The sequence below is a fragment of the Hyaena hyaena genome, unplaced genomic scaffold, assembly GCF_003009895.1.
Source record: "Hyaena hyaena isolate Hyena2069 unplaced genomic scaffold, ASM300989v1 scaffold_793, whole genome shotgun sequence".
Classification (NCBI taxonomy): Eukaryota; Metazoa; Chordata; class Mammalia; order Carnivora; family Hyaenidae; genus Hyaena; species Hyaena hyaena.
This window is the reverse complement of record NW_024081426.1, coordinates 668,056-694,324: the sequence shown is the minus strand read 5'-3', so window position 1 is coordinate 694,324 and position 26,269 is coordinate 668,056. Positions and strand designations below refer to the sequence as shown.

Here is a 26,269-nt window from a genome sequence, read left to right as displayed (position 1 = left end):
CAGAAATAAGAGCCACAGCACTTAGTGCATGGCCCAAGAGGAGACTCTTTTGACTGTCAGTCTTCCCTCTCCCTCCCCTCTTTGATACCAGACAAAGCTTGTTGGCAAGAGTGTAGGGCTTGGAAGATATCTTGGCATAGGATACGCCAATTGTGTTTGTACGTCAGCATCTCTGCTGTCCTTAATTTCTTCGCCTGTTCCCTTTGCTACAGTTCTTCAGCTTTAATAAGCATTTTCCTTGGATGCCAAGATTGAGCCACAGCTGGAGTGTTACAAGAGCTGTGGTCATGGGTGCCCGTTTTTCTCATCGGCCTTGTGGGTGAAGTACATTACAAGTAAGAGATTCTTTATGAGCAGAAAACTATGTGCAAGAGCTTTGCTAACTTCTGTGTTTGACTAGCCTTGAATGCCTTGCATTGGGAGTGACTGTTATCATCATTTGAGTTTTAACGCAAGCCATGACCTGAGGGCTTTCTCTTACCTTCTCCAGATCTGTTGGCCAGCCATCTTTTACGTGACCCAACTGCATTGTAGTTTCTGGCTTCCTTGAAAGTGTTCAAGCCTCATCCTGGCTTCCAAGTCTGTTTTCTACATGTGCTGTTATATTATGGTCCACTGCACCTCTTAGGTCTTTGATCCCAGAAGAAGGGCTTACAGATGGCAGAGGGACCTAAGTCTGTGTGCATGTTTGGCAGACTGTTCTCAAGGAAATGCTTGAACAACTGTTCCTGCCAACCCTTAAGACAGTTGATTTCACTTAGAAAACATCTACCCAAGAAGAGATGTCTCCACTAGATTTTCCCTGCCTGTGTCAGAATGACAGCCTGGTAAATACAGCCACCATTGGCACAATTAAAGTATTGCTTGAAATTATGCATTTGGCTAATGAGGTGATCAAGCTTGACTGAAGAAGATTGGGGGTATCCAGGGCATCTCCCATGTAGACCGTACACAGCATAGACATTTGGGAATCCTCACTTGTATAACCCTAAGAGTTATGTGTAGTGCGAGGCCCTTTGGAGCTTAATTTAGAGAAGATGGAGGTTAGGGAATTGGGACCCTGGCCCAGACCTAGGTGCTGCACCCCTTTCTACTCAGCCATGTCATAGAACATCATTAAGACCAGTGGTGGAGTCTTGATTTGGCTTTGTACTAACTACCACACGAACTTGAACAAGGGACTTATCCCCTCTGATCTCCTGTTTCCTCATTTAAGAATGGAAACAGTAATTTCTGCTACTTCTATTTATTGGTAGGGTTAAATAAAATAATGAATGCAATTCACCGTGTGTTGTGTTTGGCGCATGGTAAATAACTTACAAATGATACTGATGATTCCTTCTTCATTGCTTCGATGCTATAGGAATAAGACAGTGTGTCCACAGAACTACAAAATAAGACAGGAATTGGGGGGGAGAGTATTAAGCATGTGTAATGGGATTGCTATAAGAAGCTGAGAAATGCTTTCATAGTGACTTGCAGCCTTTGAGATCTTCACAAAACTAACCCTCAGCTTGGTACGTCTGTCACCTCTCCTAGTATGGACACTGCACCATCGGAGATCGCAGTGTGAGGACTCTCCTGGGCAGGGCCCCTGAATATTTAACCAGGCCCTGACACACCAGACCTCACAACAGTTATGACAATCAAGCTGTACCTCCCTGCGTGGGACAGGAACATGATCAAGATGGCACCCATGTGAAGGGTCTTCCATCCCCTGACCAGCAGGCCTCTCTGAATAGCACTGCCTTTAAAGATCCACTCCAGTTGGGTTTGTTGTAGTTGTTGTTGTTGCTGTTGTTGTTTTCCCAGAGAGGAAGCAGAGCTTTTAAGTCGTCACTGGTTCAGAAAGTGATACGTATCAAATTCAGGGAAATCTTGCCACTTCGATTCTCTCACCCTTCTGTACCCCGTTTTTTTCAGCTGAAGTCACGGGAGTCCTGACAGGTGCCTTGCATATGGTCTGCCCTCAGTGACTAGTCGTTAATGTTTTTCGTTTGCTCAGCTGCAGCTGCTGCCCACAGAGCTATTAGGTCTTTGAGACCCCTCACCTCCCCTTGGGCTGGGCTGCCTGACTTTTGGGAGAGGAGAGGAAGAGGGGTTTAACAACTCCATTATGTTCGGAGAGAAAGAGGGTTCACGTCTAATGGTCATTAGCATATCCTGTGCCAGCTGCCTCTTCTGTTAGTTGTTCAATAATTCCCTTAATGTTTGGTCCTAATGGAGCAGATTATTGTTATTATTTTATTTCATCAAGATCACCTACTGCATAAAAACAAAGAGGAAAGGAGGAAAGGAACGTGGCCAAGAATAAGCATTGAGCATTATCCAGCTGGAGATATTTATTTATTGGCTTCATGCTTGGTTTGTGAAGTTTTGAAGGGCTGGTGCACATAGCCCATGGAGGGAGCCTGTCTCACGCAGCTCCGCCCATGGGTTGCTGAGGCAGCAACCTGGAGTGCTTTTGCTTCTCTCTAGACCCTTTTATCTCCCAGCCTGCCTGTCGTGCACGGGACACACATCCGTGCACGTGCATGCACATACATACCCACAGACATGGCTTACATGTGGGGCCAGCCTCTTAACACAACACTGATTGAGGGTCCCATCCACAGTGTCTGACTAGGCGGCAACACCTCTTAGAATCTTGCTGTGTCTACCTCTGGGAGGGACAGGGTGACCTCAGCTTTGCCCGACATCCTGATTCCTCCAGGCTCTCCCACTTTGCAGAGATCTAGGCACGTCTTTGGAATTAGGGGGCCCGTTAGGCCAGCCTTGGATGGGGAAAACCCTGCAGATAGCAAGCTGCTTCTGCCTCCGCCTTCACCCGGCTGCACCTGCCCTTTGCATTCTCATTATGGCAAAAAAACAGGCTCCCAGAGCCGCTGAAGATCAGAGAGCTCTGAGTTCCTTATGAACAAATGCACTCCTTCGTTTGCTTTGGGACAGCAAAGTCAAGGTTCTGAAGCAAGAAAAAAAATCCCAAGAACCAAAAAAGCAGCTCTATAAAAAGAACCTGAAAGAGGACAACTTGAAATAGCCGGGGCTGACTACGGCACGCTAGCCTCCAGCCACTTCCCCTGGAGGGCTTCAGGCTCTCATTAATGACCTCCTGAAGGCTCATGAAGAAATGGACGGCAGACTTCCTGGATTAAGGAAGAAGCATAGTGATCAAATCTAACAGAATTAAAACCTTGGACCTGGGAAAAGCCAACAAATAAAAAATAAAAAGCTAGAAAGTTGAGTCTCCTCCTGAGAAGATCTTCAGTCATAGTGTCTTTGGATTGGAAGAGCCTTCACATGTCAACCTGCCTCATCTGGAAGGCTCTTAGTCTTAGGGTTTGTCTCTTGCTTATGGAAGGCTGTCTGTTTGGTCCCTGTCTTTACCCCCCAAAATGGGGTTTTAATGAGGGGCGATCTTGGAAGACGTTCTCTTTCTTCCCTTAGCTTTGGGTCCTTGCACCTGGAAGGGGTCCTGCAGCATCTCAGGGCAGCAGACACATGTGGTATCCTGCCCCAGGGAGAGGCTGGCCGGGCAGGGCAGCTCTGTCCCCTGCCAGTGAGATGTGCAATTCACGTCAGAAGCCTCGGAGGACGTATTGAGGCTTCTTAATTAACGTGGTGGCCCATGGCAACTGGAGAGCATTTCCACACGATTAAAGACTTCGGAAAACCCCCAAGGGGAGGTAATGTTCCTAATAATTTATAAATTGAACTCACTACTTAATATGCTTAACATGTTTCTCTTGTCTTCCATTTGGGAAAGAGATGGACTGGGGATAATGAATTTCTTTTCACCAGCCACCCAGAAGAGAGAATCTCTTGCTTGCAAGACAAGCAACCAAGGGGCTTTCTCTTCCAGTTTAGGTGACTCCTTCTGGCAGTAAAGCGATCCTCAAGGTCAAGAACATTGTACTACAGTTTTGACGACATCATCTAATTTTCAAAGGCCTTATTGTGCCTTTGGGACTCCCTGCCCAGGGCTCCTTTGGGCTAGTTAGCACCGATGGCCCGCCTCTGAAGGATCAGTTCCATTGTTGCCTTGGTCTGTAGTTACTGGCTTTCCTGTGCAGGAAGAGCTCAGAGACATTTTCTCCACCAGTTTAGAGCAATTTCCAGGTTGACAGGAATCAGTGTTAACAATCATGAAGTTTTCAAGTTGGAAGAGCCCATTCATTTTTTGTCAGTCGCTTCATTTGCTACATGAAAGCCTGGGGAGGGTTCAGAGGAGTCATGCAGCTAGCACAGAGTCCTTCTGCTGGTTGGCCCTGTTATTTTATTGGTGACCTCCATGCTCTTAGTAAATTATGTCCAGTTTTGCACTTGGCCAGACAAGACCTTGAAAAGTCATCTATGTGCCTCATCTGTTTACTGCCCCTGGTACATCTGAATCTAGATTCAAGTATGGCCAGCGATGCCATGCGGGCTTGCATAGTTTTCTGCTGTTGGTCTGTCTCCTTTGAAAGCCAGAGATAGATGTCAGTGATCACTGTCATATATGAGAGAGGGCTTTTGCTCCAACACCCCCTTGGGTATTGCTACTGGGAGAAAATAAGAGACATGGACCACCAGCCTTGTCTATTTCATTCTGATTTTCTAACCACCATTTAATTCCTTTAGGAATATCATTTGAATTCCGCGTGTCCAGTTGCCTTGAGGGATAATTAATTATGTCTCAGACTCACTCTTCTGGTTACTCCTAGGGTGAAACGAAGCTTTGAAATGTGAGCTGATTGATTGGCTGCAGTCCCTTGACAGATGGTAGCTGGACACATAATCTCAGCTTTTCCATTTCTCTGCCAAGGGTTCACAAAGCCCAGGTGACTCCTAAACTTTGGTGACATTTGATAGATAGAGATTCTTTATTTTGGGATTTGCTGATTGTATGACACTGATACGGGATGAGGGAAGGGCTCCACTGGTCCCTGACATGTCCCCTAGAGTATTACCTCCAGTCTGAGATATCTTTACCTACCACAGTTTCTTGTGTTATGAGGAGCAGTGACATTTCCCAGCCTGACGATCTGTTTTCATCTTCCTTTTATGCCCGAGTTTACCTTTAAAAACCACATTATAGAGACTATTTCCTCTCACTTGAATGTGAAGTCCATGAGATCAGGAACTGTATCTGTATTTTTCACTGCAGTTTCTCCATCACTGTGAGCACTAAAAACATGCCTTGCTAAAGTGAGTAAATAATTGTTGAATGACTGAGTAATGAAAGGAATGAATGAGTTACATAGCAATTATATAAAGCTTTGCCTGCAAGCACATAGAGATGCTCTGTATTGAAATATATGCACAGTTGGCCTCTCCTCCCTCCCTCCCTCCCTCCCTTCCTTCTGTAATTATTGAACAACCTCGTGCCATGCACTGGGCTTGGCCCCAGAGCTTTGTGGCCCCTGCTCATGAAGTCTGTACTCTAGTGGAGGAGTTGGACAAGCAAATCAAAGGTAAGATACTTGTCAGAATTATGTGGAAGGTTCTGTGAGCAGTTCAATGAGACTAGGGGAAGAATTGGCTGAGGTTATGTTACTGAAATGACTTGGAAGGGCAAGTAGGAGTTAGCTCAGGGAGGGAGGTGTGACCTAGACCCAGGATGAATACATAGGTCCAATAATGAGATAGTCTGTGGTTAGCTTGCATGCTTGGGATGAGCACAGAACAGGGATCTGCCTAGAACTTCCTGTCCCTGGGCAGTCACTATCAGTGTTACATAAAACGTTGTTACACAAAGGTTTCAAAATCTGGAAGTGATCTGACAAACATCATACTATTCTCTCAGGTAAGTGCTGAAAATGTCAGTTTCAAAATAAAATAAAAGCTGATTTCATTTTTTTAATTTCAATTCAAGCCAGTATAAATGATTTATTGATTCTAAAAGAAAAAATATTTTTAAATGCCACTTTTTTGCATGCAACTTATTAATGGATGTGGAGTTCTCATATACCCCAAACGTGCTTCTAGTTATAAAATCTTATGGTTTTGAGAAAAATCAATAGAATAATCAGAAAACTCATGGAAAGTCGAATAACAAACAAAACAGTTTCATACCTTGCAGTAATTTTTTTTTTCTGAATGTTTGAAGTTTGCAACTTGTTACCTGTCATTGGGTCCAGATGTACCTTAATGCTTTTGCTTTGTTTTGCTTTGTTTTGAATGCCATGAAAATGGAATCTAAGACACGTACATAAAGAATACCCTCTGAGCGCAGCTAAGGGAATACAGAAATGAAAAGCCAGGAGCGCATGTGTGAATTCCTGTGTGTTTTGTGTGAAGCCTTGGGTGATGACGTTGCCATTGTGACGTCTTGTCTGGGGTTGAATGTATGGAGGATGTTTGTCCCTCCCACCAAACTTTATTGTCAAACAAGAAGATGTGTGCAGCTTGCCTTTCTCTTTTTGACTTGGTTATCAGGAAGCTCCTAGCTATACCTGGTTCAGGTGCTCTTTTCATTTCATCTGCCACTTCTTTGGTCTGTTAGATTCCTTGAGAGAGGAATTTTAGAGCGCGTCTGCCTTAAATTGAAACCGCTTAAAATTCTCTGTGGAAGTAGGGAGGTCGACATAATGCTGAAAGCAAAAACTATGGTTTATCACAGGAATGCGAAAGCGATTGAACGGGAGCCCTGGATCATTGTAGAAGGACATCATTGTAGAAGGACAGTTATCAAGGTGGCTACATCTATGGCCCCTCCTAGTAGAGTGGAGGATCTATCTACATTTTTCCCTACCTAGGACCTTTGCTCTGGGTAGAGTAGTAAACAGTTCAGAGGAATGCGTGTATAGTGATTTTACAAATTATTATTATGACAAAATGTTTTATTAAATTATATATTAATAGCATATAGCATTATATATGTGATTATTTGTGTATGAAACCACAATTAGTAAATCCTTGCTAAAGGTTGTGACACCTGCCACCAATTTGGGTTGTAGAAACAGTGAAACCCTACCACAGCTTGAATAGTTGACAGTCCCTTTTCTTATGTCTTTGCTGAGCCTCACCTAGTGGCTGGGACTCATTACTAATAACTAGATTAAGAAAAACCTAAGGTTGCCAGGAGTCACTGACTACGCAGGGAAAACATTTCAATAAAGCAAGGTTGGATATGTTCAATACACTGGCTTAGGCAATCAGAAACTTGTGTCCTAGCTCCCTAGAAGTTACTATTAAAAAATAAATAAATACTGCTTGGCAATGAGAAAGAATGAAATCCTGCTATTTGCAGCAACGTGCATGCAACTGGAGGATATTGTGCTAAGTGAAATAAGCCTGAGAAAGGCAGATATCATGTTTTCCTTCATATGTGGAACTTGAGAAACTTACCAGAAGACCAGGGAGGAAGAGAAGAGGGAAAATAGTTACAACCAGAGAGGGAGGGAGGCAAACCATAAGAGACTCTTAAATACAGAGAACAAACTGAGGATGGATTGTGTGGTAGTGGGGGCAGGGGAGAGAGGAAAATGGATGATGGGCATTGAGGAGGGCACTTGTTGGGATGAGCACTGCATGTTGTATGGAAGTGATGAACCACGGGAATCTACCCCTGAAGCCAAGAGCACACTGTATACACTGTATGTTAGCCAACTTGACAATAAATTATATTTTAAAAATAAACATAAAAATAAATTTAAAATACTTGGAAAAATAAGTATATGCATTATATTTAAAGAAATAAGTACATATAAAATATTCCTAATGGAGTGTCTAGAGCCACACATGGTAAAGGGAATTTTATTTATTTATTTATTTTAGAGAGAAAACTTGAGTGGGGGAGAGGGGCAAAGGGAGAGAGACAGAGGGAGGGAGAAAGAGAGAGAATCTCAAGCAGGCTCTACGCTCAGCCCAACACCGAGCTCAGTCTCACCACCCTGGGATCATAACCTGAGCCAAGATCAAGAGTCAGAAGCTCAACTGACTGAGCCACCCAGGCTCAGCCCCGGAAAGTTTTAGATGAACCTAACAGCGGTGCCACGGAAAGGATCAGGTCGAGAACTCTGGCACCGTCTAGTTTTGTAGTTTCTCTGGGCATTTGTTTCTTCATCAGAAAGGGAGGCGCTGAACCTGGAGTCGCAACTGAAGGAGAAAACAAATTCTTTGTGGAAATTTAACTAAATTGAGACCTAATAGTATCCTCCAGGCACGTAGTGATATGTGAGGCGCGCTGTCTTATTTTAGCACAGAGATCTTGAAACGTAAGTGTTGGGTTAATTAATTAATTAATCTTGGGTTTGGACACTTCGTGGTCACCCCGTGAAAGATCCTTTGTTTATGATGGTGCCTCTTTTGACCCACTGTCAGTTAGATGTGCACTCTGAATAGTTTCTGTTTTTTGTTTGAGAAGTGAGGGTAGATCTAAGTGGGATTATCCACACTCCCTCCCCTCACCCGCTTACTATTTGGGAGATAGAAACCAGAGTGTATGTATACAGCATCACTGCAGCCTAGTGGGTAAGAACGGAGGCTCTCCCATGGGAGGCATTTTGTTCCCATTGCGCAACCCTTTATTTGCTATGTGCCCTTGGACAAGTTATTTAACCTCTGTGCCTTAGGCTTTCAAATGTGAAATGGGGAAATAGTTGACCCTATCTTGAGGAGTTAAAAGAGCATTTAGAACAAATGTCTGATACATGGGAACCACCCCATAAAGGACAACTGTTCTTGCTTTATTACTGCATAATATGGGGGATGAATCTTTGGCCTGCCTCTGATCAAAATCCTGTTGTGATCATCTGAAAGGAGAAATTGAGGGGAGGCACGGAGGGGCCCCCAAATACCTCAGTGTGAGTGGGAAGGATGGTGTTTCGGCCATTCCTAGGAGATTGATGTTTATACTGCTCTTATAGCTCTTTAGGGAATAAAATTACCTCTTGCTTTCACTAGCCTAATTCAATGTCTGACAACTTCTCTCACTTGGGAAGTTATTCTTTCAGTGTGGCTTAATTGCCCATTGTTGCAGTTTCAATTTGGGGTGAAGGAAAGGATGGCGAGTCTGACTCCCAGTTAAAGGGTCTGCCGAAAACACAAGCACTGGGCTCTCAGCAAACTGGTGCAGAGCGGGGTACCGGTTGTGGCCCCCTGGGGGTGTCTGCAGGGCTGCCTGGAGAGACGGTAGGGGTGAGCTACAGGGAGGCAGCAGTCAGCCAGGACCTAGGATACTTGTGTCTGGACTCCCACCCCCCACGGTAGCCCAGACAGCTTCCTATTTATACTTTCTGTATACTTGCATGAGGGATTTCACCAGGAGAAAGGGTTCCAACAGATAAAAGAAAAATCTGAAAAACCCGGCGGCCAGTGTATGTCCCCAACAAGCCACCTGATGTGACTTGTCACCTGGTAGCTGACTCTTGCTTCCTGTGTCAGCTGCGCTCTGTGCCTGAACACATTGTGTGTGTACACACGGGGGCATGTGCTCCTTTGCTGCAGGTGATGATGTGGGAGGGAGGGTAAATGGGAAGGCTTATGGGGAGAGGAAGAACGTTATAAACTCAAGATATAATTATCACGAGAATGGAAAAAGCTCCTGTTGGTGTGTTTGAAGGAATGATCTTGACCTAGTCTTATGTGGGTGGGCCAGTGGGAATTAACAGGGGGTTTTCATCTGTAGCCTGTGTGATGGGGTGGCCTGAGTAGAGAGCAGAGCCATCTGGCACACCCCCACCTAGTGAAATAAGTTTGGAGGGATACTGACCAAAATCAAAGGAGTGAATACAGATCGTGCAGGGGAAGGTCTGTGCCTGCTGAGCCCTGTGGAACAATGGGTTCCCTCCAAACCCTGCCCCTGTGGATGTCAAGGTCAAGTGTTTTATGTCAGTATGGTGTACCAGCCACTGCTAGACGACTGAGTGGAGTCCTGATGTTTAAGGCGGGGCCTCAGAGGATGGCCTGGGAGCATGAGAAGGTTCAGAAGGAAACGCCTTTGGCAGCCTGGCTCTAGGACATGGGTCTCAGTCCCTCCCTTGAGCTGTAGAAGAATGAGAGATCACTCAAGGCTGTGCGAGTGGGAGCAAACTGTGCCCTAAAGCCATAGGGATCCATAAAGTCATGTGCAAATGGTGAAGGTCCTCCAGTGCTTGCTTGGGAATCCCTAGTGGACATAAATGTATCTTTGGATGGGTCGATGGTCTTCCCTACTCCAATGGGGACATTTCAGGTGAGGCTGAGGATGGCCCTGATTCTGTGGGACACACTCTGTTAGGCACTGTGCACAGTTCCCTAACTTAGTCCTCAGCACCACCTTCCCAGGCTTAGTGGCATCTTCTCTATTACACAGACAATGGATCTGAGGGGACTCGCTGGTCATTGATGTAGCCAGAGTTAGAACTTGTCATGGCTGATTATAAGATGCAAGACAGGAAGAAATGACATACCATCCTGCTGCTTAAACTTGGCTGGAAACCAGCTTTATGTGTAACAGATTTGCCTTAACAATATACCACCCTCCCTTGTTTCTCCAGCTGAAGTCACACACACACACACACACACACCCCAAAAGACTTCTCTTTCAAATTGTTTGCTAAGCCAGAAGCAACTGTGGATCGCTTAAATGAAGCCCTGGTCATCACAATTCCATTTTTCTCCATTGTCCTTAAGCACCCATCACGGCCCACTGTCTCTTTGCTGCTGAGCGATGCCGGCCTCCTGCACCTGAGTGAATGAATGAATGAGTGATGGATGGTGCGAGGGGGAAGGGCGGTGCCTCTCTGTGGGATGAGCTTGCCCATCCTCCCGCATCCGTCTGCTGTCCTCTCTTTCCAGGGTGGCATGATCGCTCTGCTGCTGTCCATTCTGTGCCTGGTGATGATCCTGTACACTCGCCGGCGCTGGTGCAAGCGCCGCCGGGTACCCCAGCCCCAGAAGAGCGCCAGCGCTGAGGCAGCCAATGAGATCCACTACATCCCCTCTGTGCTGATTGGCGGGCATGGGCGGGAGAGTCTTCGCAATGCCCGTGTGCAGGGCCACAACTCCAGCGGCACCCTCAGCATCCGAGAGACCCCCATCCTGGATGGCTATGAGTACGACATCACAGACTTGCGCCACCACCTGCAGAGGGAGTGCATGAACGGAGGGGAGGACTTTGCAAGCCAGGTCACCCGCACCCTGGACTCCCTGCAGGGCTGCAACGAGAAGGCAGGGATGGACCTCACACCAGGTGGGCCAGTGGGTCTTCATCCTGGGGAAGTAGCCAGTGAGCAGGGAATGGCGGCTTTCCAATTTTGGTAGCTGGTCGTCCTCCCTGATGGCATACATGTGCCCCTTTCCCAGCTTTTCCCCAAGACGGTGGAGCTGTTTCCTTATGGGGGGAATCAGGAGAACAAGTACAAACTGAATCCCCCTCCACTTGCACTTTGCATTGGAAGCACAGACACCTTTATATCCAACAGGAACAGTGGGTTTAGATACAGCACTTTTTGTATATAATAGAGCAGTCCCAGGGAGGTAAGAAGCTAGTGAAGAGAGATCAACATTGCATACGACATTTTTGGATTTAGCATGTTTGCTTAGGCAGTTTAATTTTCCCCTGAGATGGTAACCGTATGTTACTCAGGGGTTTCAAACCCCAGTGCATTCAGGAAGCAGCAGGGAGCACAGACGTGTGCAGTAGCTAGGTGTCAGACAATAGGGAAGGGTGTAGACTGGGATGGAGGAGAGAGGGGGTAAGTTCTGCCCAAAGGCACTCAAATGCAGCTTCTTTTAAAACTCTGCGTTGACCAAAAGAGAGGAATCTGCATCTAGCCAGAGGGCCACACATGGTGACCCTAATCAATAACACAACCAACTGACTTGGATTTTCAGTTGTAATCATTCTTCTTCTCCCCTCTCTCAATGTTGTCGCCCTCCAGACATCAGACAGAAGTGTTTCAGCCTCTGACAATCTCTCACTTTAAAGGTTCCTTACTTCAGTTCTGTGAAACTCCATTTACGTGGTTCATGCAGATTTTGTTGCTCTCACTTCCTTTTGGCCTTTTCTCTGAAAGATTTTGCCTTGCCTTTTCCTCACATAGGAAGCGACAACGCCAAACTGTCGCTGATGAATAAGTACAAAGATAACATCATCGCCACCAGCCCTGTGGATTCGAACCACCAGCAAGCCACCCTGCTCTCACACACCTCCAGCAGCCAGAGAAAGAGGATCAACAACAAGGCAAGAGGTACCTGGGTCCAGGGGCGCCTGTGTGGCTCAATCGGTTGAGCGTCCGACTTCGGCTTAGGTCATGATCTCACGGTTCGTGGGTTCGAGCCCCGTGTTGGGCTCTGTGCTGACAGCTAGCTCAGAGCCTGGAGCCTGTTTTGGATTCTGTGTCTCCCTCTCTCTCTGACCCTTCCCTGCTCACACCATCTCTCTCAGAAAAAAAAAAAAAATTAAACAGGTACCTGGGTCTGATGTTAGGGCTTGCGGGTGGATTTCTTACTGTGGGTAGAGGCAGAATCGTTAATATCCTAGACCCTTCTGCTCTTGGGCATGGCTTAGAGGGGGTGTGTTTTTGGCACAGTCTTTCCAGAGTCCTGTGAAGTGTTATGTACCCCCAAAAATATACCAACCCTTTGACCAAATAATTTCATAGACAAGAATTTATCCTCAGTAAATAATTGGACAAGTGCGCAGAGATGTGTGTAAAAGGCTGTTCATCACAACACTGTTTAAAAGAGCGGAAAAATTGGAAATAGCTTAAGTGTCCATCAGTAGGGAGTCCGTTAACTACCTGCACATCTGTCTGCTGCCCAGGGGCTTACCATGTAGCCATTTAAGATGATAATATAGATCCATATTTGTTAATATGGACAGTTGCCCACCCATTTATTAAACGCAGAAAAAAAAAAAAACCAAGGCCATAAAATTGAAGGTACAGCAAAATGCCATTTTTAAGGGGACATTAAGAAAACTTTATCTGTTTCTGTATCAGAAAAAGAGAGCATACGAACCAAATGTTAGTTTTCCCCTGATGGTCAGGGTTTAGAGGACATCAGGTTGTTCCCTTTACACAGTTCTACGTATTTCATTATTCTTTCCTCTTTTTCACACAAAATGTATATTAATTCTAGGAAAAAAGCAGAAATAGGCTATGTTAACTTCTGAGGAGGGCAGTTTCCCTCCCTTCCTTTCCCTCCATCCATGAAGGTCCTCTCTGGCAGTGCGGCTGTCCCTCTCCCCCCACACCCCTTGCGGGGAGCACGGGCTGGGCGGGGTCCTCTCTGGGAGGGCAGCTCTCCCTCCCCCCCTTGCAGGGAGCACAGGCTGGGCGGAGAAGGCGCTGATGACCGTTGTCACGAAAAGGTCCACTTCTCCAATAAATCTGTGTATCAGGAAGCTCCAATGTCCGCGGCTACCCCTCCCAGATTGTCAGTCAACCCGCTCTTGTTTCTATCGATTTTTCTCTTGAACTTGCCCAGCGATTTGGTGTCATGAAGGAGAAACTGAAGATGTCGACTTTGTTGTGCTGCTTTTCATTACAGCTGGTTCCGCCTTCCTGAACCCTGAAGGAGACTCTGGCACAGAGACGGAAAACGACCCCCAGCTGACCTTCTATACTGACCCCTCGAGGAGCCGGAGGCGTAGCCGAGGTGGGAAAGGTGGAGGGGCGCAGCGGTGACGGGGCTCTGGGGAGGGGAGGCAGGTTGCTGCAGAGGTGCTGGGTGGGTTTGGGGGCCTGTGGACCAAGGCCAGTTTCTGCAGGAAGCATTCTTGGATCAGACCGGTGTTTCCTCCTAAGGAAGAAAGAAGAGCCTAGAGTGGAAAATTTCCGAGAATCATCTCTCCCAGATAATGGCACTCTCAAACAAGTTTTCAAGTTGTTTGAAAGGCTATTTCTTGGTCAGAAGACTCTCAATTCCTTCTGGAAGCCTCGGGAGTCATATTTTGCTGTTTAGACACAGGAAATAAAGTTGATAAAGTGCATTATATGTGAAAATGTGGGCAGCATATGTACTCTTGCTTACCCAGCCACACCAGCCTTGGGATTGGGCAGAGCAGCGGCTGTGGGGTGGGGAGGTTGAGGAACGATCTATGGCTGACATGCACGTGTTGTGGTGTTTGACCTTTGATCCTCTATCTGGTAGAATCACAAGACCCCAGAGCCTCCAAGTCCCCTTCTCGCTCCTGACAGGGTCCCGGTTAATTCACTCATCCCCCTCACCACTGATAGGGTTGTTACTCCACGCAACCAGTGTCTGTTTCACTCCACCTGAAGTTCGAGTACGTGTGCTGTAGATAGGGTCGCCACTGCTTATGACCTTGCTGTTGTCACCGAGGGAGGTGTGGGTTCCACAGGCTTCACCATCGACTTGTGTGATATTGGTTAAGGACAGTGGCTTCTCTGAGCCTCCGTTTCCCCCATGTATTAAGTGTGTTAGGAGTGCATCATGCACAGGGCTACTCTCAGGACTAAATTATCTTAAAATGTGCCTCTTTGGGTGACTGGCAGAGCACTGTGCAGTCCCCATTGTCGTTGCTCCCAGACCTCTCCACGGTGTGGCCTTGGGCTTGCACAGCATTCCATCTTAAAGAATCTTGGACAGGGACCCCTTGAGATATGGTGGAGGATATTTGAGTGGTATCCCTTGTGTTATACTCTATAGCATTTTCCCCAACCAATAATCAATGAGTGCCCCCCAAATGACATTTCATTTTGACTCTCTCCTGCCTCCACTTGAGTTTCTTCCATGCTGAGGGCGTTCTCCCCAGAGATAGGAAGCAGCCCTTTTAATTCCTTATTTCCAGTTTCTTTAAGCTTTGCTACTATCAGGACAAAACTCCTTCCCACCCTTTTTCATGAGAGATGAGTGGGGCTCCAGGCAGCCTAGGGTTGGGTGCCCTAGTATCCCTGAGGGTAAGAATGTGGATCCTTTGATCCTCTTTACCTATTTATATACAGCAGATAGTCACCCTAGGCCCATCCAACCCAGAGTGGGGTGTGTTCTTTAAGAAAATCCTGTTTTAAGAAAATCCATAGTAATGAATTAGAATGAGTTTCTTTGCAGTGTAAAACTGTTCCTTTAAAATACCAAGCGCTCCCGAGTACATCAACTGTTTATTGCTATTAACTAGACTGTAAGCTTCTTAGGGATGGGCATGTCTAATTTATTTTTCCAAAGTGCCTAGTGGAGGATTTTTGCCTATAATAGATGCTTGTGTTTGTCAAATTGCATGGAGTACATCAATCAGGCAGCAAGAAATTTTATAACTCACCTGCTATAGGTCAGGCTCTGTGGTAGGAGGAAGAAACGTGAAAATGTGGCACGGTGATAAGGCTTAATTTAGTATTATAAATAAGGTAAAGTGAGTCCTCAGAAGACAGAACAGGTCATTCTACGTGACAGCAATAGGAGGCAAAAAAGGAGAAAATAATGAGACCTGGGCTATATACAGTAACATAAGGACGTCCTAGGAAGGAAAATAGCATATGTGAAGCCTTGAAGGCACAAAAGAACATGGTTGTTTTAAAGCAAGTAAGAGTAGTTCAATATGGCGGCTCTAGTCCGGGGTGTAAGTATATGAACACATGGTAGGGGCTGTACAACAGGCCAGCTACCAAAGGACTATACATGTGCCATGAGTTTGCACTTCGCTCTGTAGGTCCTAGAGAACCACAGGAAATTTTGAAGCCAGGTAGAGACACTGGATGACGGGCTGATGATGCAGAAGGACCGGAGCGACGGGAAGAGGAATAGCGACTTATTGCTGTCCCATGAGTAAACAGTAACAACGCTGTGTGATAAAAGCTATAACAGCACGGTGCACCCAGGGTTAGAGGAACAGCATGGAATGAGTGAGAATCTGCTCTTAAAGGTTTCAGGGAAGTGTTTACAAGGAGATGCTGTTTGAGCTGAGACTTGAAGAGTAGGTGTATGCCAGGCTGACAAGGTGACAAAGTGGCATTCGGCGGAGGAGGAGATGATATGTGCAAAGTCACAGAGACATAAACGATAATGGTCTAGTCAGAGAGTGGTAAAGAGTTTACTTGAATGAAGCTGATCGTGCAGGTTTTCAGCTTGCTTAGGAACCGAGGCTGCAAGATCGCACACCTCGACTGGAGGACTTGGACCTAGCACTTGAGTTGGCATCACAGGAGGCTTTTAAAGAGCATGGCCCCAGTCTGCTTCTGCTTCGTGAAGGGTCCCTCTGGGCAGGGGTAGAGGGTAGGTGAGGGTGGGGGAGGTTGAGGCAGGGAGACAGGGCAGATGGCTATGGCCGTGGTCTGGGTGTGCGATGCTGATGTGGGCAGGGATGGAGAGAATGTAGGCAAGAGGAACTTTGGACGCAAGGTGAGAAAAGACTTAATGGCATTAGAGGTGGTGGAGGATGTGGCTTCTGAAACAGAAGAAAGGGTTGGATAAGATGGAGTTTTCCCACTTGAGAAAGCCAAGTAGCTGAGGGCACCGTTCTCCAGGTGATGGAAAATTGGAAAAGAGGGAGAGTCTGGTTTCACAATCGAGAGCCTGGGGGATGTGCTGGTGGTAGATCTGCTGCTCAGGGCTGCTCTGGGCTGGAGGTTGAGATTTGTAAGTGTGGGGAAATCGACCCTTGGCTGAAGGGCTACTGACATGAATAGGATATCTCCAGGTAGCCAGGGACCAAGGACCCAGAGTCTGCCTGCCACCCTGGAGTCTCATCCCAGTGGCTGCCGGCTCACCGGCTCAGGGGACCTGGGGCCATCTGGGCCTGCTCATCCAGAGGTGGCAGCCTCAGCTGGACCTGTGCTTTGATCCCGGCTCCTTAGTAGCTGCTTGACCCCGGACGTGCCCCATTGCCTCTGTGATTGTCCCTCTGTGGGAGCCGCCTGCTCAGATTGTGGCCACTTTAAATGATATGAGCCCCGTGAAGCCTGGGCACTGGCGCCTGACACATAATTACACTTCTTAAGTTTTAACTATCGCTATGAGGTTAATCTCTTGGAGACTTACTCTCCTTACCTGTAAAGTGGGTAGTTACTATACAGACTCATAGATTCATTTCAAGGAAGCAAATAATAAAAATAAAATAATGTATGCCAAGCACTTAGCACACTGTCTGACATAACAGATGCCTTTTATTTCTGTCGCTAATAAATGCCAACGCAGGTCAGATGATAAGAAGATTACAAAGGATGTCACATATTGTTGGCAACTTGCTTTCTTTCACACATCTGTTCTGCCTCCAGGTATACGGTCCCTCTTGTTACTACCATTTATCCTCTCCACAAAAACCAAAACCAAACCAACAAAAACACAGCAAGAAAACCTTCCTTCCTATTCCTGTCCATGCCTGCCTGGGAGTGTGTCTTCTCAGCATTATTATGTTCTCACCAAGCTGCCGTTTATAACCTTGTCCCAGTGACTGCCGGACTGGGGAGACCCTTCAGGCATGACAGCATCCTCTGCTCATACAGCGAGACTTTCCTCTTTCCAGGCCCTAGAGAGGAAGAGTCAGCTGTAGGTCTGCCACCTGCAGAGCTCGGGAAGTTCCTCAAGAGGTAGTTGGAGAGGTGGCTGGAGCCCTGGGAGAGGAGGGGCTGGTTTGTGAGAGTACCCTCTGTGAGAAGCGGTGAGAAGTGCAGAGGTCTAGCGTGTGGTAGAGGCCTCTGTGCCACCCTTGAGCGAGAGGGTGGAGCTCAGCCAAGCGATAGGGAGAATGCCCTCCTTTATGATTTCTTTGCGAACCTGTCCCAAGACAAGTGCAGAGAACTTGCACACGGCTGGCCACTGTTGACCCTGAGGGCCACCAGTAGGCTAAGCCCCTGTGACTCCAGCTGACAAGTCACATGGTATTCCAGGAGGATGAAGCTCACCGGGGTGGTGAGCTGAAACATTTCCCGCCTGGGTGAGGTTTGCCCACTGCCTCCCCTGTTTGCCGGGTTGGACAGCAGAAGGCCCCATTGGCCTCCACTGCCGAGATTCTTACCGCCACGTGCCTTGCTTGTCTCTTGCTTCCAGTGGGCTCCCCCCGAAGTCCTGTGAATAAGACCACCTTGACACTGATCAGCGTCACCAGCTGCGTGATCGGTCTCGTGTGCTCCTCCCACGTCAGCTGCCCCCTCGTTGTCAAAATCACCCTGCACGTCCCCGAGCACCTGATCGCCGATGGTGAGCTCACTTCCAAGGATGCGGCTTCCTCCCCAAAGAGGAAGTTTTTGGGTTGGGCGGGAAAGAAGGAGCAGCCAGGGGTCACTGTTACTTACGACTGTAAACGAGAGAAAAATAAACCCAGATACGTAGGGCTTAGGATAAATTTGGATTGTCCACAGATGAAATCAGAAAGCAGGTTAAAAAAAAAAAACCCACAAAATTGAACAGATTACCTCCTCTTCTCTGTACCCAGTCCAATTTCTCATTTCTGTTTGTTTTAAAATAAGCCCCTGGCTTTGTGGAGAAATACAGAGCATGCTGGATACAGGTAGATTGACACCTAGATTCCCTGGATTTGGGGAAGGGAGAGGCTATGTGGAGCAGAGGAGGTGATTAAGAATCAGCCATGCTTCGGTCTGGGTGTGCCCGGGTGAGAAATCCCTAATTGCAGTAACTTGCTAAAGCCTAGAACACCGGAGTGATAATTCACTTTCATCCAGGGGGACCCCAATATAATGACGGAGTGATACGGGTTCCAGGAGGCCCTGAATTTGTTAAGCCCGGAGTAACTAATTGACTTGTTAATGTCTGTTCTCTCTGCCACTAGAAGGCTGAAAACAGGTGGGGATTGTCCGTGGTGTTAGAGGGCCTGCTATTTCGTGGCAAGCGGAGACAAGGCAGGAGGTCCCTGTTCCTTGGGCGAGCGCCAGTGCCTGTGACTGGGTCTGATGGACCCACGCCATGGCCATCACAGAGCTGCTCTGTCCCAGGATTCCCTGGGTCCACCTGGTAGAGATGGGATGGAGCAAGGTGGCAGGGGACGATATGGCAGGAGATCCAGGTGGTGGCCGAGCCTCCATCTGCTGGTCCCTCGCTGGGGGGCTCGTGACAGGCTAGGGCTGGTAGGGGTAATGATCTCGGCTTGGGGCATTCTGCAGACCCTCCCTTACTCTGTCTTCAGTAGTGTGTGTGTGTGTGTGTGTGTGTGTGTATGTGTGTGTGTTGTGTGCACACACAGGCATGCCTCCTTTCTCTCTCCTGCAGGGAGCCGCTTCATCTTGCTGGAGGGGAGCCAGCTGGATGCCAGTGACTGGCTGAACCCAGCCCAAGTGGTTCTCTTCTCTCAGCAGAACTCCAGTGGGCCCTGGGCCATGGACCTCTGTGCCCGGCGGCTCCTGGACCCCTGCGAACACCAGTGCGACCCTGAAACTGGTAGGCGGGAGCACCGGGCAGCGGGTAACTGTCAGAGTTCATGCCTCTTGCAATCACCCCCCTGGAAACCCAGATCGTCTCTCCCTATTTTTCCATTGCATTTGGGAGCCTAAACCGTGCAAGCTGCCAGTGTGTGGCTGGGCCCTCGAGCATGTTGGCTTATAATGTGTCCTCCCCCAGCAGAAGCCTTGGAGGTATCTTTTCTGCCCCACCCCCATATAGAGCTGTTTAAGATGACCCGCACACCCATTTGCCATCCATTTAGCAGATGTCAGCTACTGGGGCCCGACTTTTTATGCATGTTTATTGCAGAAAATTTGGAAAAGTTAGAAAAGCTCATTGAAGAGAATGATAATCATCTATAATTCTGTCTTCTGGAGAAACCATTTTAAAATTGTAATGTTGTCCCTTCTGATCTTTAGCTGTGCATGATTTTTAGAGACTCATAAGCCCACTAAATCCAGTAGCATTTTCTTGATTTTTTTCACTTAACATTCTATCATCAAAAGTTCCCAGAACCATTAAATAACCATCAATAACATAATTTTAATGGCTATTTGGTGTTCCATTGTACACCTATAGCATAGCTCATTTAAATAGTTGCCTATTATTTGACATTTAGGATGCTTTAAATGTTTAATTTTTACAAATACTACCAAAATGAATGTCTTTCCACATAAATGCAGGGTACATCTGAAGTTATATGCCCCAGATAAATCTTAGGAAGGGGGTGGGACATCCCTGAGAATGTCTGGTATTCACACCGGCGTGCATGGCCATGCTCTGAGAGCTTCGTGAGCTCCAGGATACTGAGGAGTGTGGGCCCTCCATCCAGGTTGCTGTGTATATTCCTTGTAGAAAGCGTTCGTTTCCAATAGTCTTTAGAAAGATCTGGTTCCAGTAGATTCAGTTCTACAGATAGATCCTTCCCAGAGGAATAGTATTTGTCTCAGAACAAAGGAAGGGGTGTAATGGTAGCTAAGATCCTCAAGGGAAATGCTGTGAGTTAGGGGCCAAGTCCTCCAGCTCTCTGTACCTCAGTGTACCTCATGGACCTCTTCTCCACCACACATATACCCACACACACATACACATAACACATGCATGCACACAGTCGCACACATGTGCATGTACATGCACACACATGGACACGTGTGCGCGTGCACACATGCACATACATTCACCCATACACACATGCATAAATGTACATAGGCATACATGTGTGCATTGTGCACATACACTTACACGCATGCATGCACATGCATGCATACATGCAGCACATATACACACATGCATATACGTACACAAGTATGCCTGCATGTGCAAGCACATACACTTACGCACATACACGTGTATATGCACACACATACACACAAGCACACACATCTATAAGCATACACAGTACACACACACATGCACATACATACCCAGGCACACATCATACATATATACATGTGCGTGTGTGCACACACACACACACACACACACCTACGGATGCATCTTCAGGTGCTGGGGTGGAGGGATATTAGTAGAGGTTGAGTCCAGGAGATTCAGCCTGACTTCTGTTACAACCATTGCTAGATGTCCCTGGGGGAGATAGGTGGCTACAATGTCTGAAGTTCACCTTCTTAGGCCTAAGAGCTGTTCTCACCTGGGCCCGTCGCAGGTCTTCCAGGCCCCCATATGGAAGAGAAAGTACAGCATTTTAAACATCTGATGTCGAAGACTGTGCTTACTTACTGCTCCTCCCACGCCGTCAGGCAAACACCAAATCAAACAGATGGGCTGTGTACCATGCCCAAACGCCAGTGTGCTCAGGAGAAAGGAAAAAGGGCTCATCTCCAAGGCAGGGCCTCTCTGTGCAGCAGTGCTGGTCTCTGGTCCCCACCACTGACTTGGATTGGGAGATCCTGGGACGAGCTTAGCTGTTAAATTCACTTCTGAGAGAAGCAGGATCTCCAGAGGGCCTGGGAAGCCTCTACTGAGGTTTTAAAGAGCAGGAAGCCCTTTTAATTACATGTGAGGGGAAGGGGGCGGTGTTTTATGCATGGAGGGTCTTAGAGAGAAACCACCTTCTTACTCTTAGATCAATGTGTGAATTCCCCGAGAAGGTGCATAACTCACCTGAAGCCCCACGGCTTCCTAAGGCATAAGTATGTATTCCATCCATCATGAAGTCAGAGCAGAGATGGGATTATCAAGGGATGCTTGATTTCCCCAGACACGTCAGATCCAGCATATCTGTCATCAAAAACTATGTAAACAGCCCTCGTTATACTGAGCACGCTCCCTGAGCCAGGAGCCAGGGGCTCGCTTGTCCACAGCGAAGTTCCTATCACCTCCCTCTTCAGTCTTCCCAGACATCTTATTGCTAAGCCTTGCCGAAAATGACTTAGGAAGCCTTCCTCTGCCAGTGGCTTCCCCGTATCTGTGACAGTTAATGAGTATCCAAATGGAAAGCCACACGGGAGATGGCAGAGAGGAACCCAAAGCCCGCACAGAGCTAAGGTGCAACATCTTCATCTCCGAAGCGCTGCTGGGAGACTTATTTTCATTAATGCTGGAATTGGAAGCCCTCCCCCTTCCCGCCCTGCTTCTTCCCACACATGGGATGATGTGGTCATCCCACACGCTCATCAGTAAGAAACTTTATCGCCTCCCACACTACATCCTAGAGCCTTTCTCCAAAGAGCTGCGTGTGGGAATTGGCTGCGAGTCAAGCCGACGTTATTTTTGCAATCTTCCAGCTAACTCACTTGGGACGTGTGCTTTCCCAGCCATGCCGAGGGGCCTGCCTACATGGAGAAGTGGAACGGTGCAAATGCACGTGTGTCCTTCACGCACGCGCATGCACGGACACACAGAAACGCATGCTCAGCCACCGCAAAGAAGCATCCCCTGGGGCCTGGAGCCCTCCTCAGGCAACCTTCCAGAACGTTCCAAAGTTAAGCATGTGTTTATGCATCACCTGCACAGTGGTCCAGAATGACAGCTGCAGTAGGCAGAATATTGGGCCCCCAAAGATGCTCTCCTCTTCCCCAGAACCTGTGAACAAGTTTTGTTACATGGCAAAGATGAACCAGGGTGGCTGGATCAACCAGGTGAGCCCAATACAATCACAAGGTCCTTAAAAAGAGAAAGAGGGAGGCAGAAGAGGAGGCCAGGGTGACACGACACGAGAAGGACCCCACCAGCCCGTGCTGGCTTTGGAGCTGAACAGACAGGGCATGGAGCCACGAATGTGGCCACCTGTAGAAGGGGGAAAAGGCAAGGAATCAGACTTCTCCTCTCCAGGCTCTAATAAGAAATGTAGGTCTGCAGACACCTTGTTTTTAGCCCCATGAGATTTATGTCAGGCTTCTGACTACAGAGCTGTAAGATAATAAAGTAGTGTTGTTTAAACCACGAAGTTTGTGGTCATTTGTATGGCGCCTGTAGAAACCGAAGGAGGGAAAGAACAAGCATGGTTAACGTTATCCCAGCCCAGTACATAGAGATGGCTACATCGATCTTCAGAAGGTGCATCAGGGGTCTCCAGAAGAACGAGCTGGAGGAAGCTTGCTGATCTGTTTTCCACTTCAGCCTCCCTCCTACACTGTAGCAACACAGTCTTTGGGAGAGATGTAGTGTACCTGGAGCTCTTAGTCCAGTGCCTGGAAGCCCTCGGCCAAGTGCACGCCGAATTCTCCCCCAGATCTGCCCAGGTTTGGAACCCTAGGTGCGGCTCAGGTCCAGGTGGGCTAACAGCAAGCCACTGAGGTTGAATGACTTAGTGCCCTGCCTGGATCAAGCCGGAGGTTGACTTTTCCTTACTTCCTAAGGGCTTTGTTTACAGTTGCATGTTTGCTCGATTGCCTGTTTCCTGATGGAAACACGAAGCAACTGGTTTCAGCAACTTTTCCCACCACTCCGTTCCCGGCCTTTGTTCCACCAGTTGGGCAGCTGTGGAGGCTTCATGCACACCTGCTTGATTTCACAGCCCCCGTCAGTCCTGGCCACAGATGCTCTCTGCCCTTTTCAAGACATGTATGTAGCTTTTATGGGTCTACAAGGAGCATGGGCTTCCAAGCTAAATCAGATTTTAATGGCTATTCAAGATTGCCACCCACCTAAATTCTTCCTACCCCAGATCTTTCTAGAAGCCAGTCCTAACCATAGAGAAATGTGTAAAACCTGGTGAGGGGCAATGGACCAGTTTCCCAGACTCACTCGAGCCCTCCTCCCCTCTCCTTGATCTGAACCACTGCCTCTCTCTCTCACCCAATTTGTCAGAGTAGCATCGCTTCCAATTTTGTTCTTCCCACCTGGATTGCCCACTCTTTCCAAACTTTATTCAAACCCCTTCCTTCAGGATGTGCTGTTGGCATACTTCCCTCTGTCTGCCCTCTCAGAGTCACGTGGGGCTGTTTGACTCTGGGCTTGCCTCTTGCCTGATGTCTCCACAGGGGAGGAGACCAGGCGGTTAGATGTTACCTGAGTCCAGATGTCTTACAGAGATTTCCCTTTTTAGATGGAACACACCACTAGCAGCTACCTGAAGGATAGGTGAGTCAGGGCTTTTGGCCACATCAAGTCCGGCCCAGTCATGTCTGAGGAGCCCTTGACTCAAGGTCTCTTGTTGATCCTTTGATGAGATTTGCACTTCCCTCCTTCACTTACAGAATGGGGAATGAGGGAGGGCACAGGACACCGTACAAGTCACTCAAGGCATTTCACCTGAGGGTACCAAGCACAAATCAAGTGTAGCCATGTCCAGGCCCTGCCTGGCTCACCTCTTGGTGGCCTTCTACTCTCTGGTAGTGCGGTTGCCTGTGCGTGCCTCCTGCAGGGCACAATCCATCCCGATTGGGCACCTCTCCGTGGCCGTGACACGTCCCTCCGTTGGATCCCTGTGAACACCACCACAAAGCCGGCGCGTCATGTGTTCCCCGCCATCTGTCACAGCAGATGCAGAGACTGTAACACTTTGAGCTTAGGAGGGCATCCAACACCCTTGTGGGGTCTTTAAAATTCACAGCTAACAGTCGGTGCTTGTGCTTGCACGAAACCCCTCTTAAAGTCAAGATTTAGCATTTGGTTGCCATAGCAACTTTCCTCATCAAGTCTGAACTCTTTTTCAGTGTAGATGGTCCAACTGGTTTTGAGGAGGAATACAGAAGGGGTGTGTTTGGTGGGTCCCGGAAATGAGGATCATTTGAGAGGCGGATTTTGGATATCCTCAAACTCTAGCCCGATATGTTTGAAAATGTCTCTGTTGCTCCGACTTTGGGCCGCATGTGACATTAGAGGGAAGCTCTATCTTGTTGGCTGTGCATCCCCATGCAGTGACGGACGGAACCTTACGAGGAGATAATGATTGTGAAGGCAATTTGAGAAAGGTGAATGTGCTTGACAAATGGTAGGCATTGCCATCATTAGGAAAACCAGGCTTTGCTTGAACTCTCAGTTGTTACTGCACTTATTTTTACATATTTGGCAGTAACTAGATCTCAAACGTGGACGAACTCCCTTTTTGGTCAGTCCTTAAGTCTAGGGCATGGCGTCCAGCCAAGATTCTTGTTAAGAGTCAGAGGGATGGGCTCGGCAACCTCTTGAGGTCACTTCTTCTTTTTCAATATCATACCCTGATGTCCACAGGACACCTGGGATGTGATCTTCTGAAGGGAGAAGTCTGTTTGTGCACTAGACCCACTAGTTGCCTTTCATCTGCATCTTTAGAGTGGTGGTGGTCGTGTTATCTGTAAATTCAGGGCAAAATTTGAAGTTATTTAATTAATTTTCCATTATGCACTGTTTATAAAATCCCCACTTATGCAACAAAACAAAACAAAAGAGCAACAACAACAAAACCTAACTTTGTTCATGCCTTTGTGTGGCTTATAGTCTCAAGTCCATGCTTTCTTTGGAATTGGTAAGATATGAAGCCCGGCCCCTTAGTAATTTTCTTCTTTTATGATCTTCTGGTATTTGCCTTCTTTATCTTCTCTTCTCCCAGAGAAACATCATTCATCTGAAAGCTTTATTATCATCTCCCTGACTTCTAGCTTTGTTTTCCTATGTTCCACTCCTAGCTCCCTGACCATTCTTGGACACAGCTCAGCACCACGGAAGCCAGTAAATTTGAGCCTGTTGTGAATCTGAGTTTCCCATGTGGAAGTCTGAGTTTCCCATACAGGAGACAAAGCAGTGACCTCATACCCTGTGTAGACCCCCTCATAAACTAAGAAATTAACTAATTTTCACTCCACTCCTCAAAACCTTGAGTTAAACAGATGTGGGAGAAGAAAATGGGTGTTATCTGGTAGTGGGGCCCTGATGGTCAATAGCTTATAGGCCCATCTTGGAAGGCAAGGTTAAGCTTAGATCCTAACAAACAAACAAACAAAAAACCTCATTGCTTTAGAACCTACCCAGACCTTTCCCTCTAAAATTTTGGGGGCCCCTCACTTCATTTTTATTGTTTTTTTTTTTTTAAATCTTTGAAAACAGAAAATCAAACTCAAAGCTATGTTTATCCTTTTCTAAAGTGTCTCTTCCTAGAAAGATGAGGAAACCTTATGTCCCTTGTCTCTTTTGGGCATGCCACTTTTTACTGTTTACAAATTTTAGGAAGTCATACCCTGTCCTTTTACACCTATGGATTACCCAGCCAGTGACAGAGGTCACATGAGCGTTTCAGTGGCTCTGGTCTCAGCAGTGTAGGGATACATAGCCTTACTCAAGGATTATTAATATAAGGGCATGGCAGTAAATGTTTCCAAAATCAGTAGTAAGTGAAGCAATGATTCTTAATCTTTGGGAGGTCTTGATTTTGCATGTAAATCAGAAGACTGTTAAGGAATCTGCCATGAGGAGATGCACACACACACATATACAGTGTTGCATATGGTTCCAAAGGAGTTGTGGGCCATTTGGTATATTAATGGAGTAACGAATGGTAAGGAAGCATAGTAATATCCTAAACAAAAATAGAATTGTGGATGGTTCTTCTGTTTAAAAGCTTGAAAATAAT

At 47.2% G+C, this 26,269-nt stretch overlaps 1 protein-coding gene across 1 annotated transcript in view; it reads left to right on the top strand.

Moving 5' to 3' along the window:
* ASTN1 (astrotactin 1) overlaps positions 1-26,269 on the top strand; it is a 189,172-nt gene that overhangs the window by 19,486 nt on the left and 143,417 nt on the right. Inside the window, 5 exon segments of the mRNA XM_039219144.1 lie at positions 10,762-11,155; positions 12,009-12,155; positions 13,459-13,566; positions 17,914-18,063; positions 19,090-19,281. Coding sequence (XP_039075075.1) covers positions 10,762-11,155; positions 12,009-12,155; positions 13,459-13,566; positions 17,914-18,063; positions 19,090-19,281 — 991 coding nt within the window.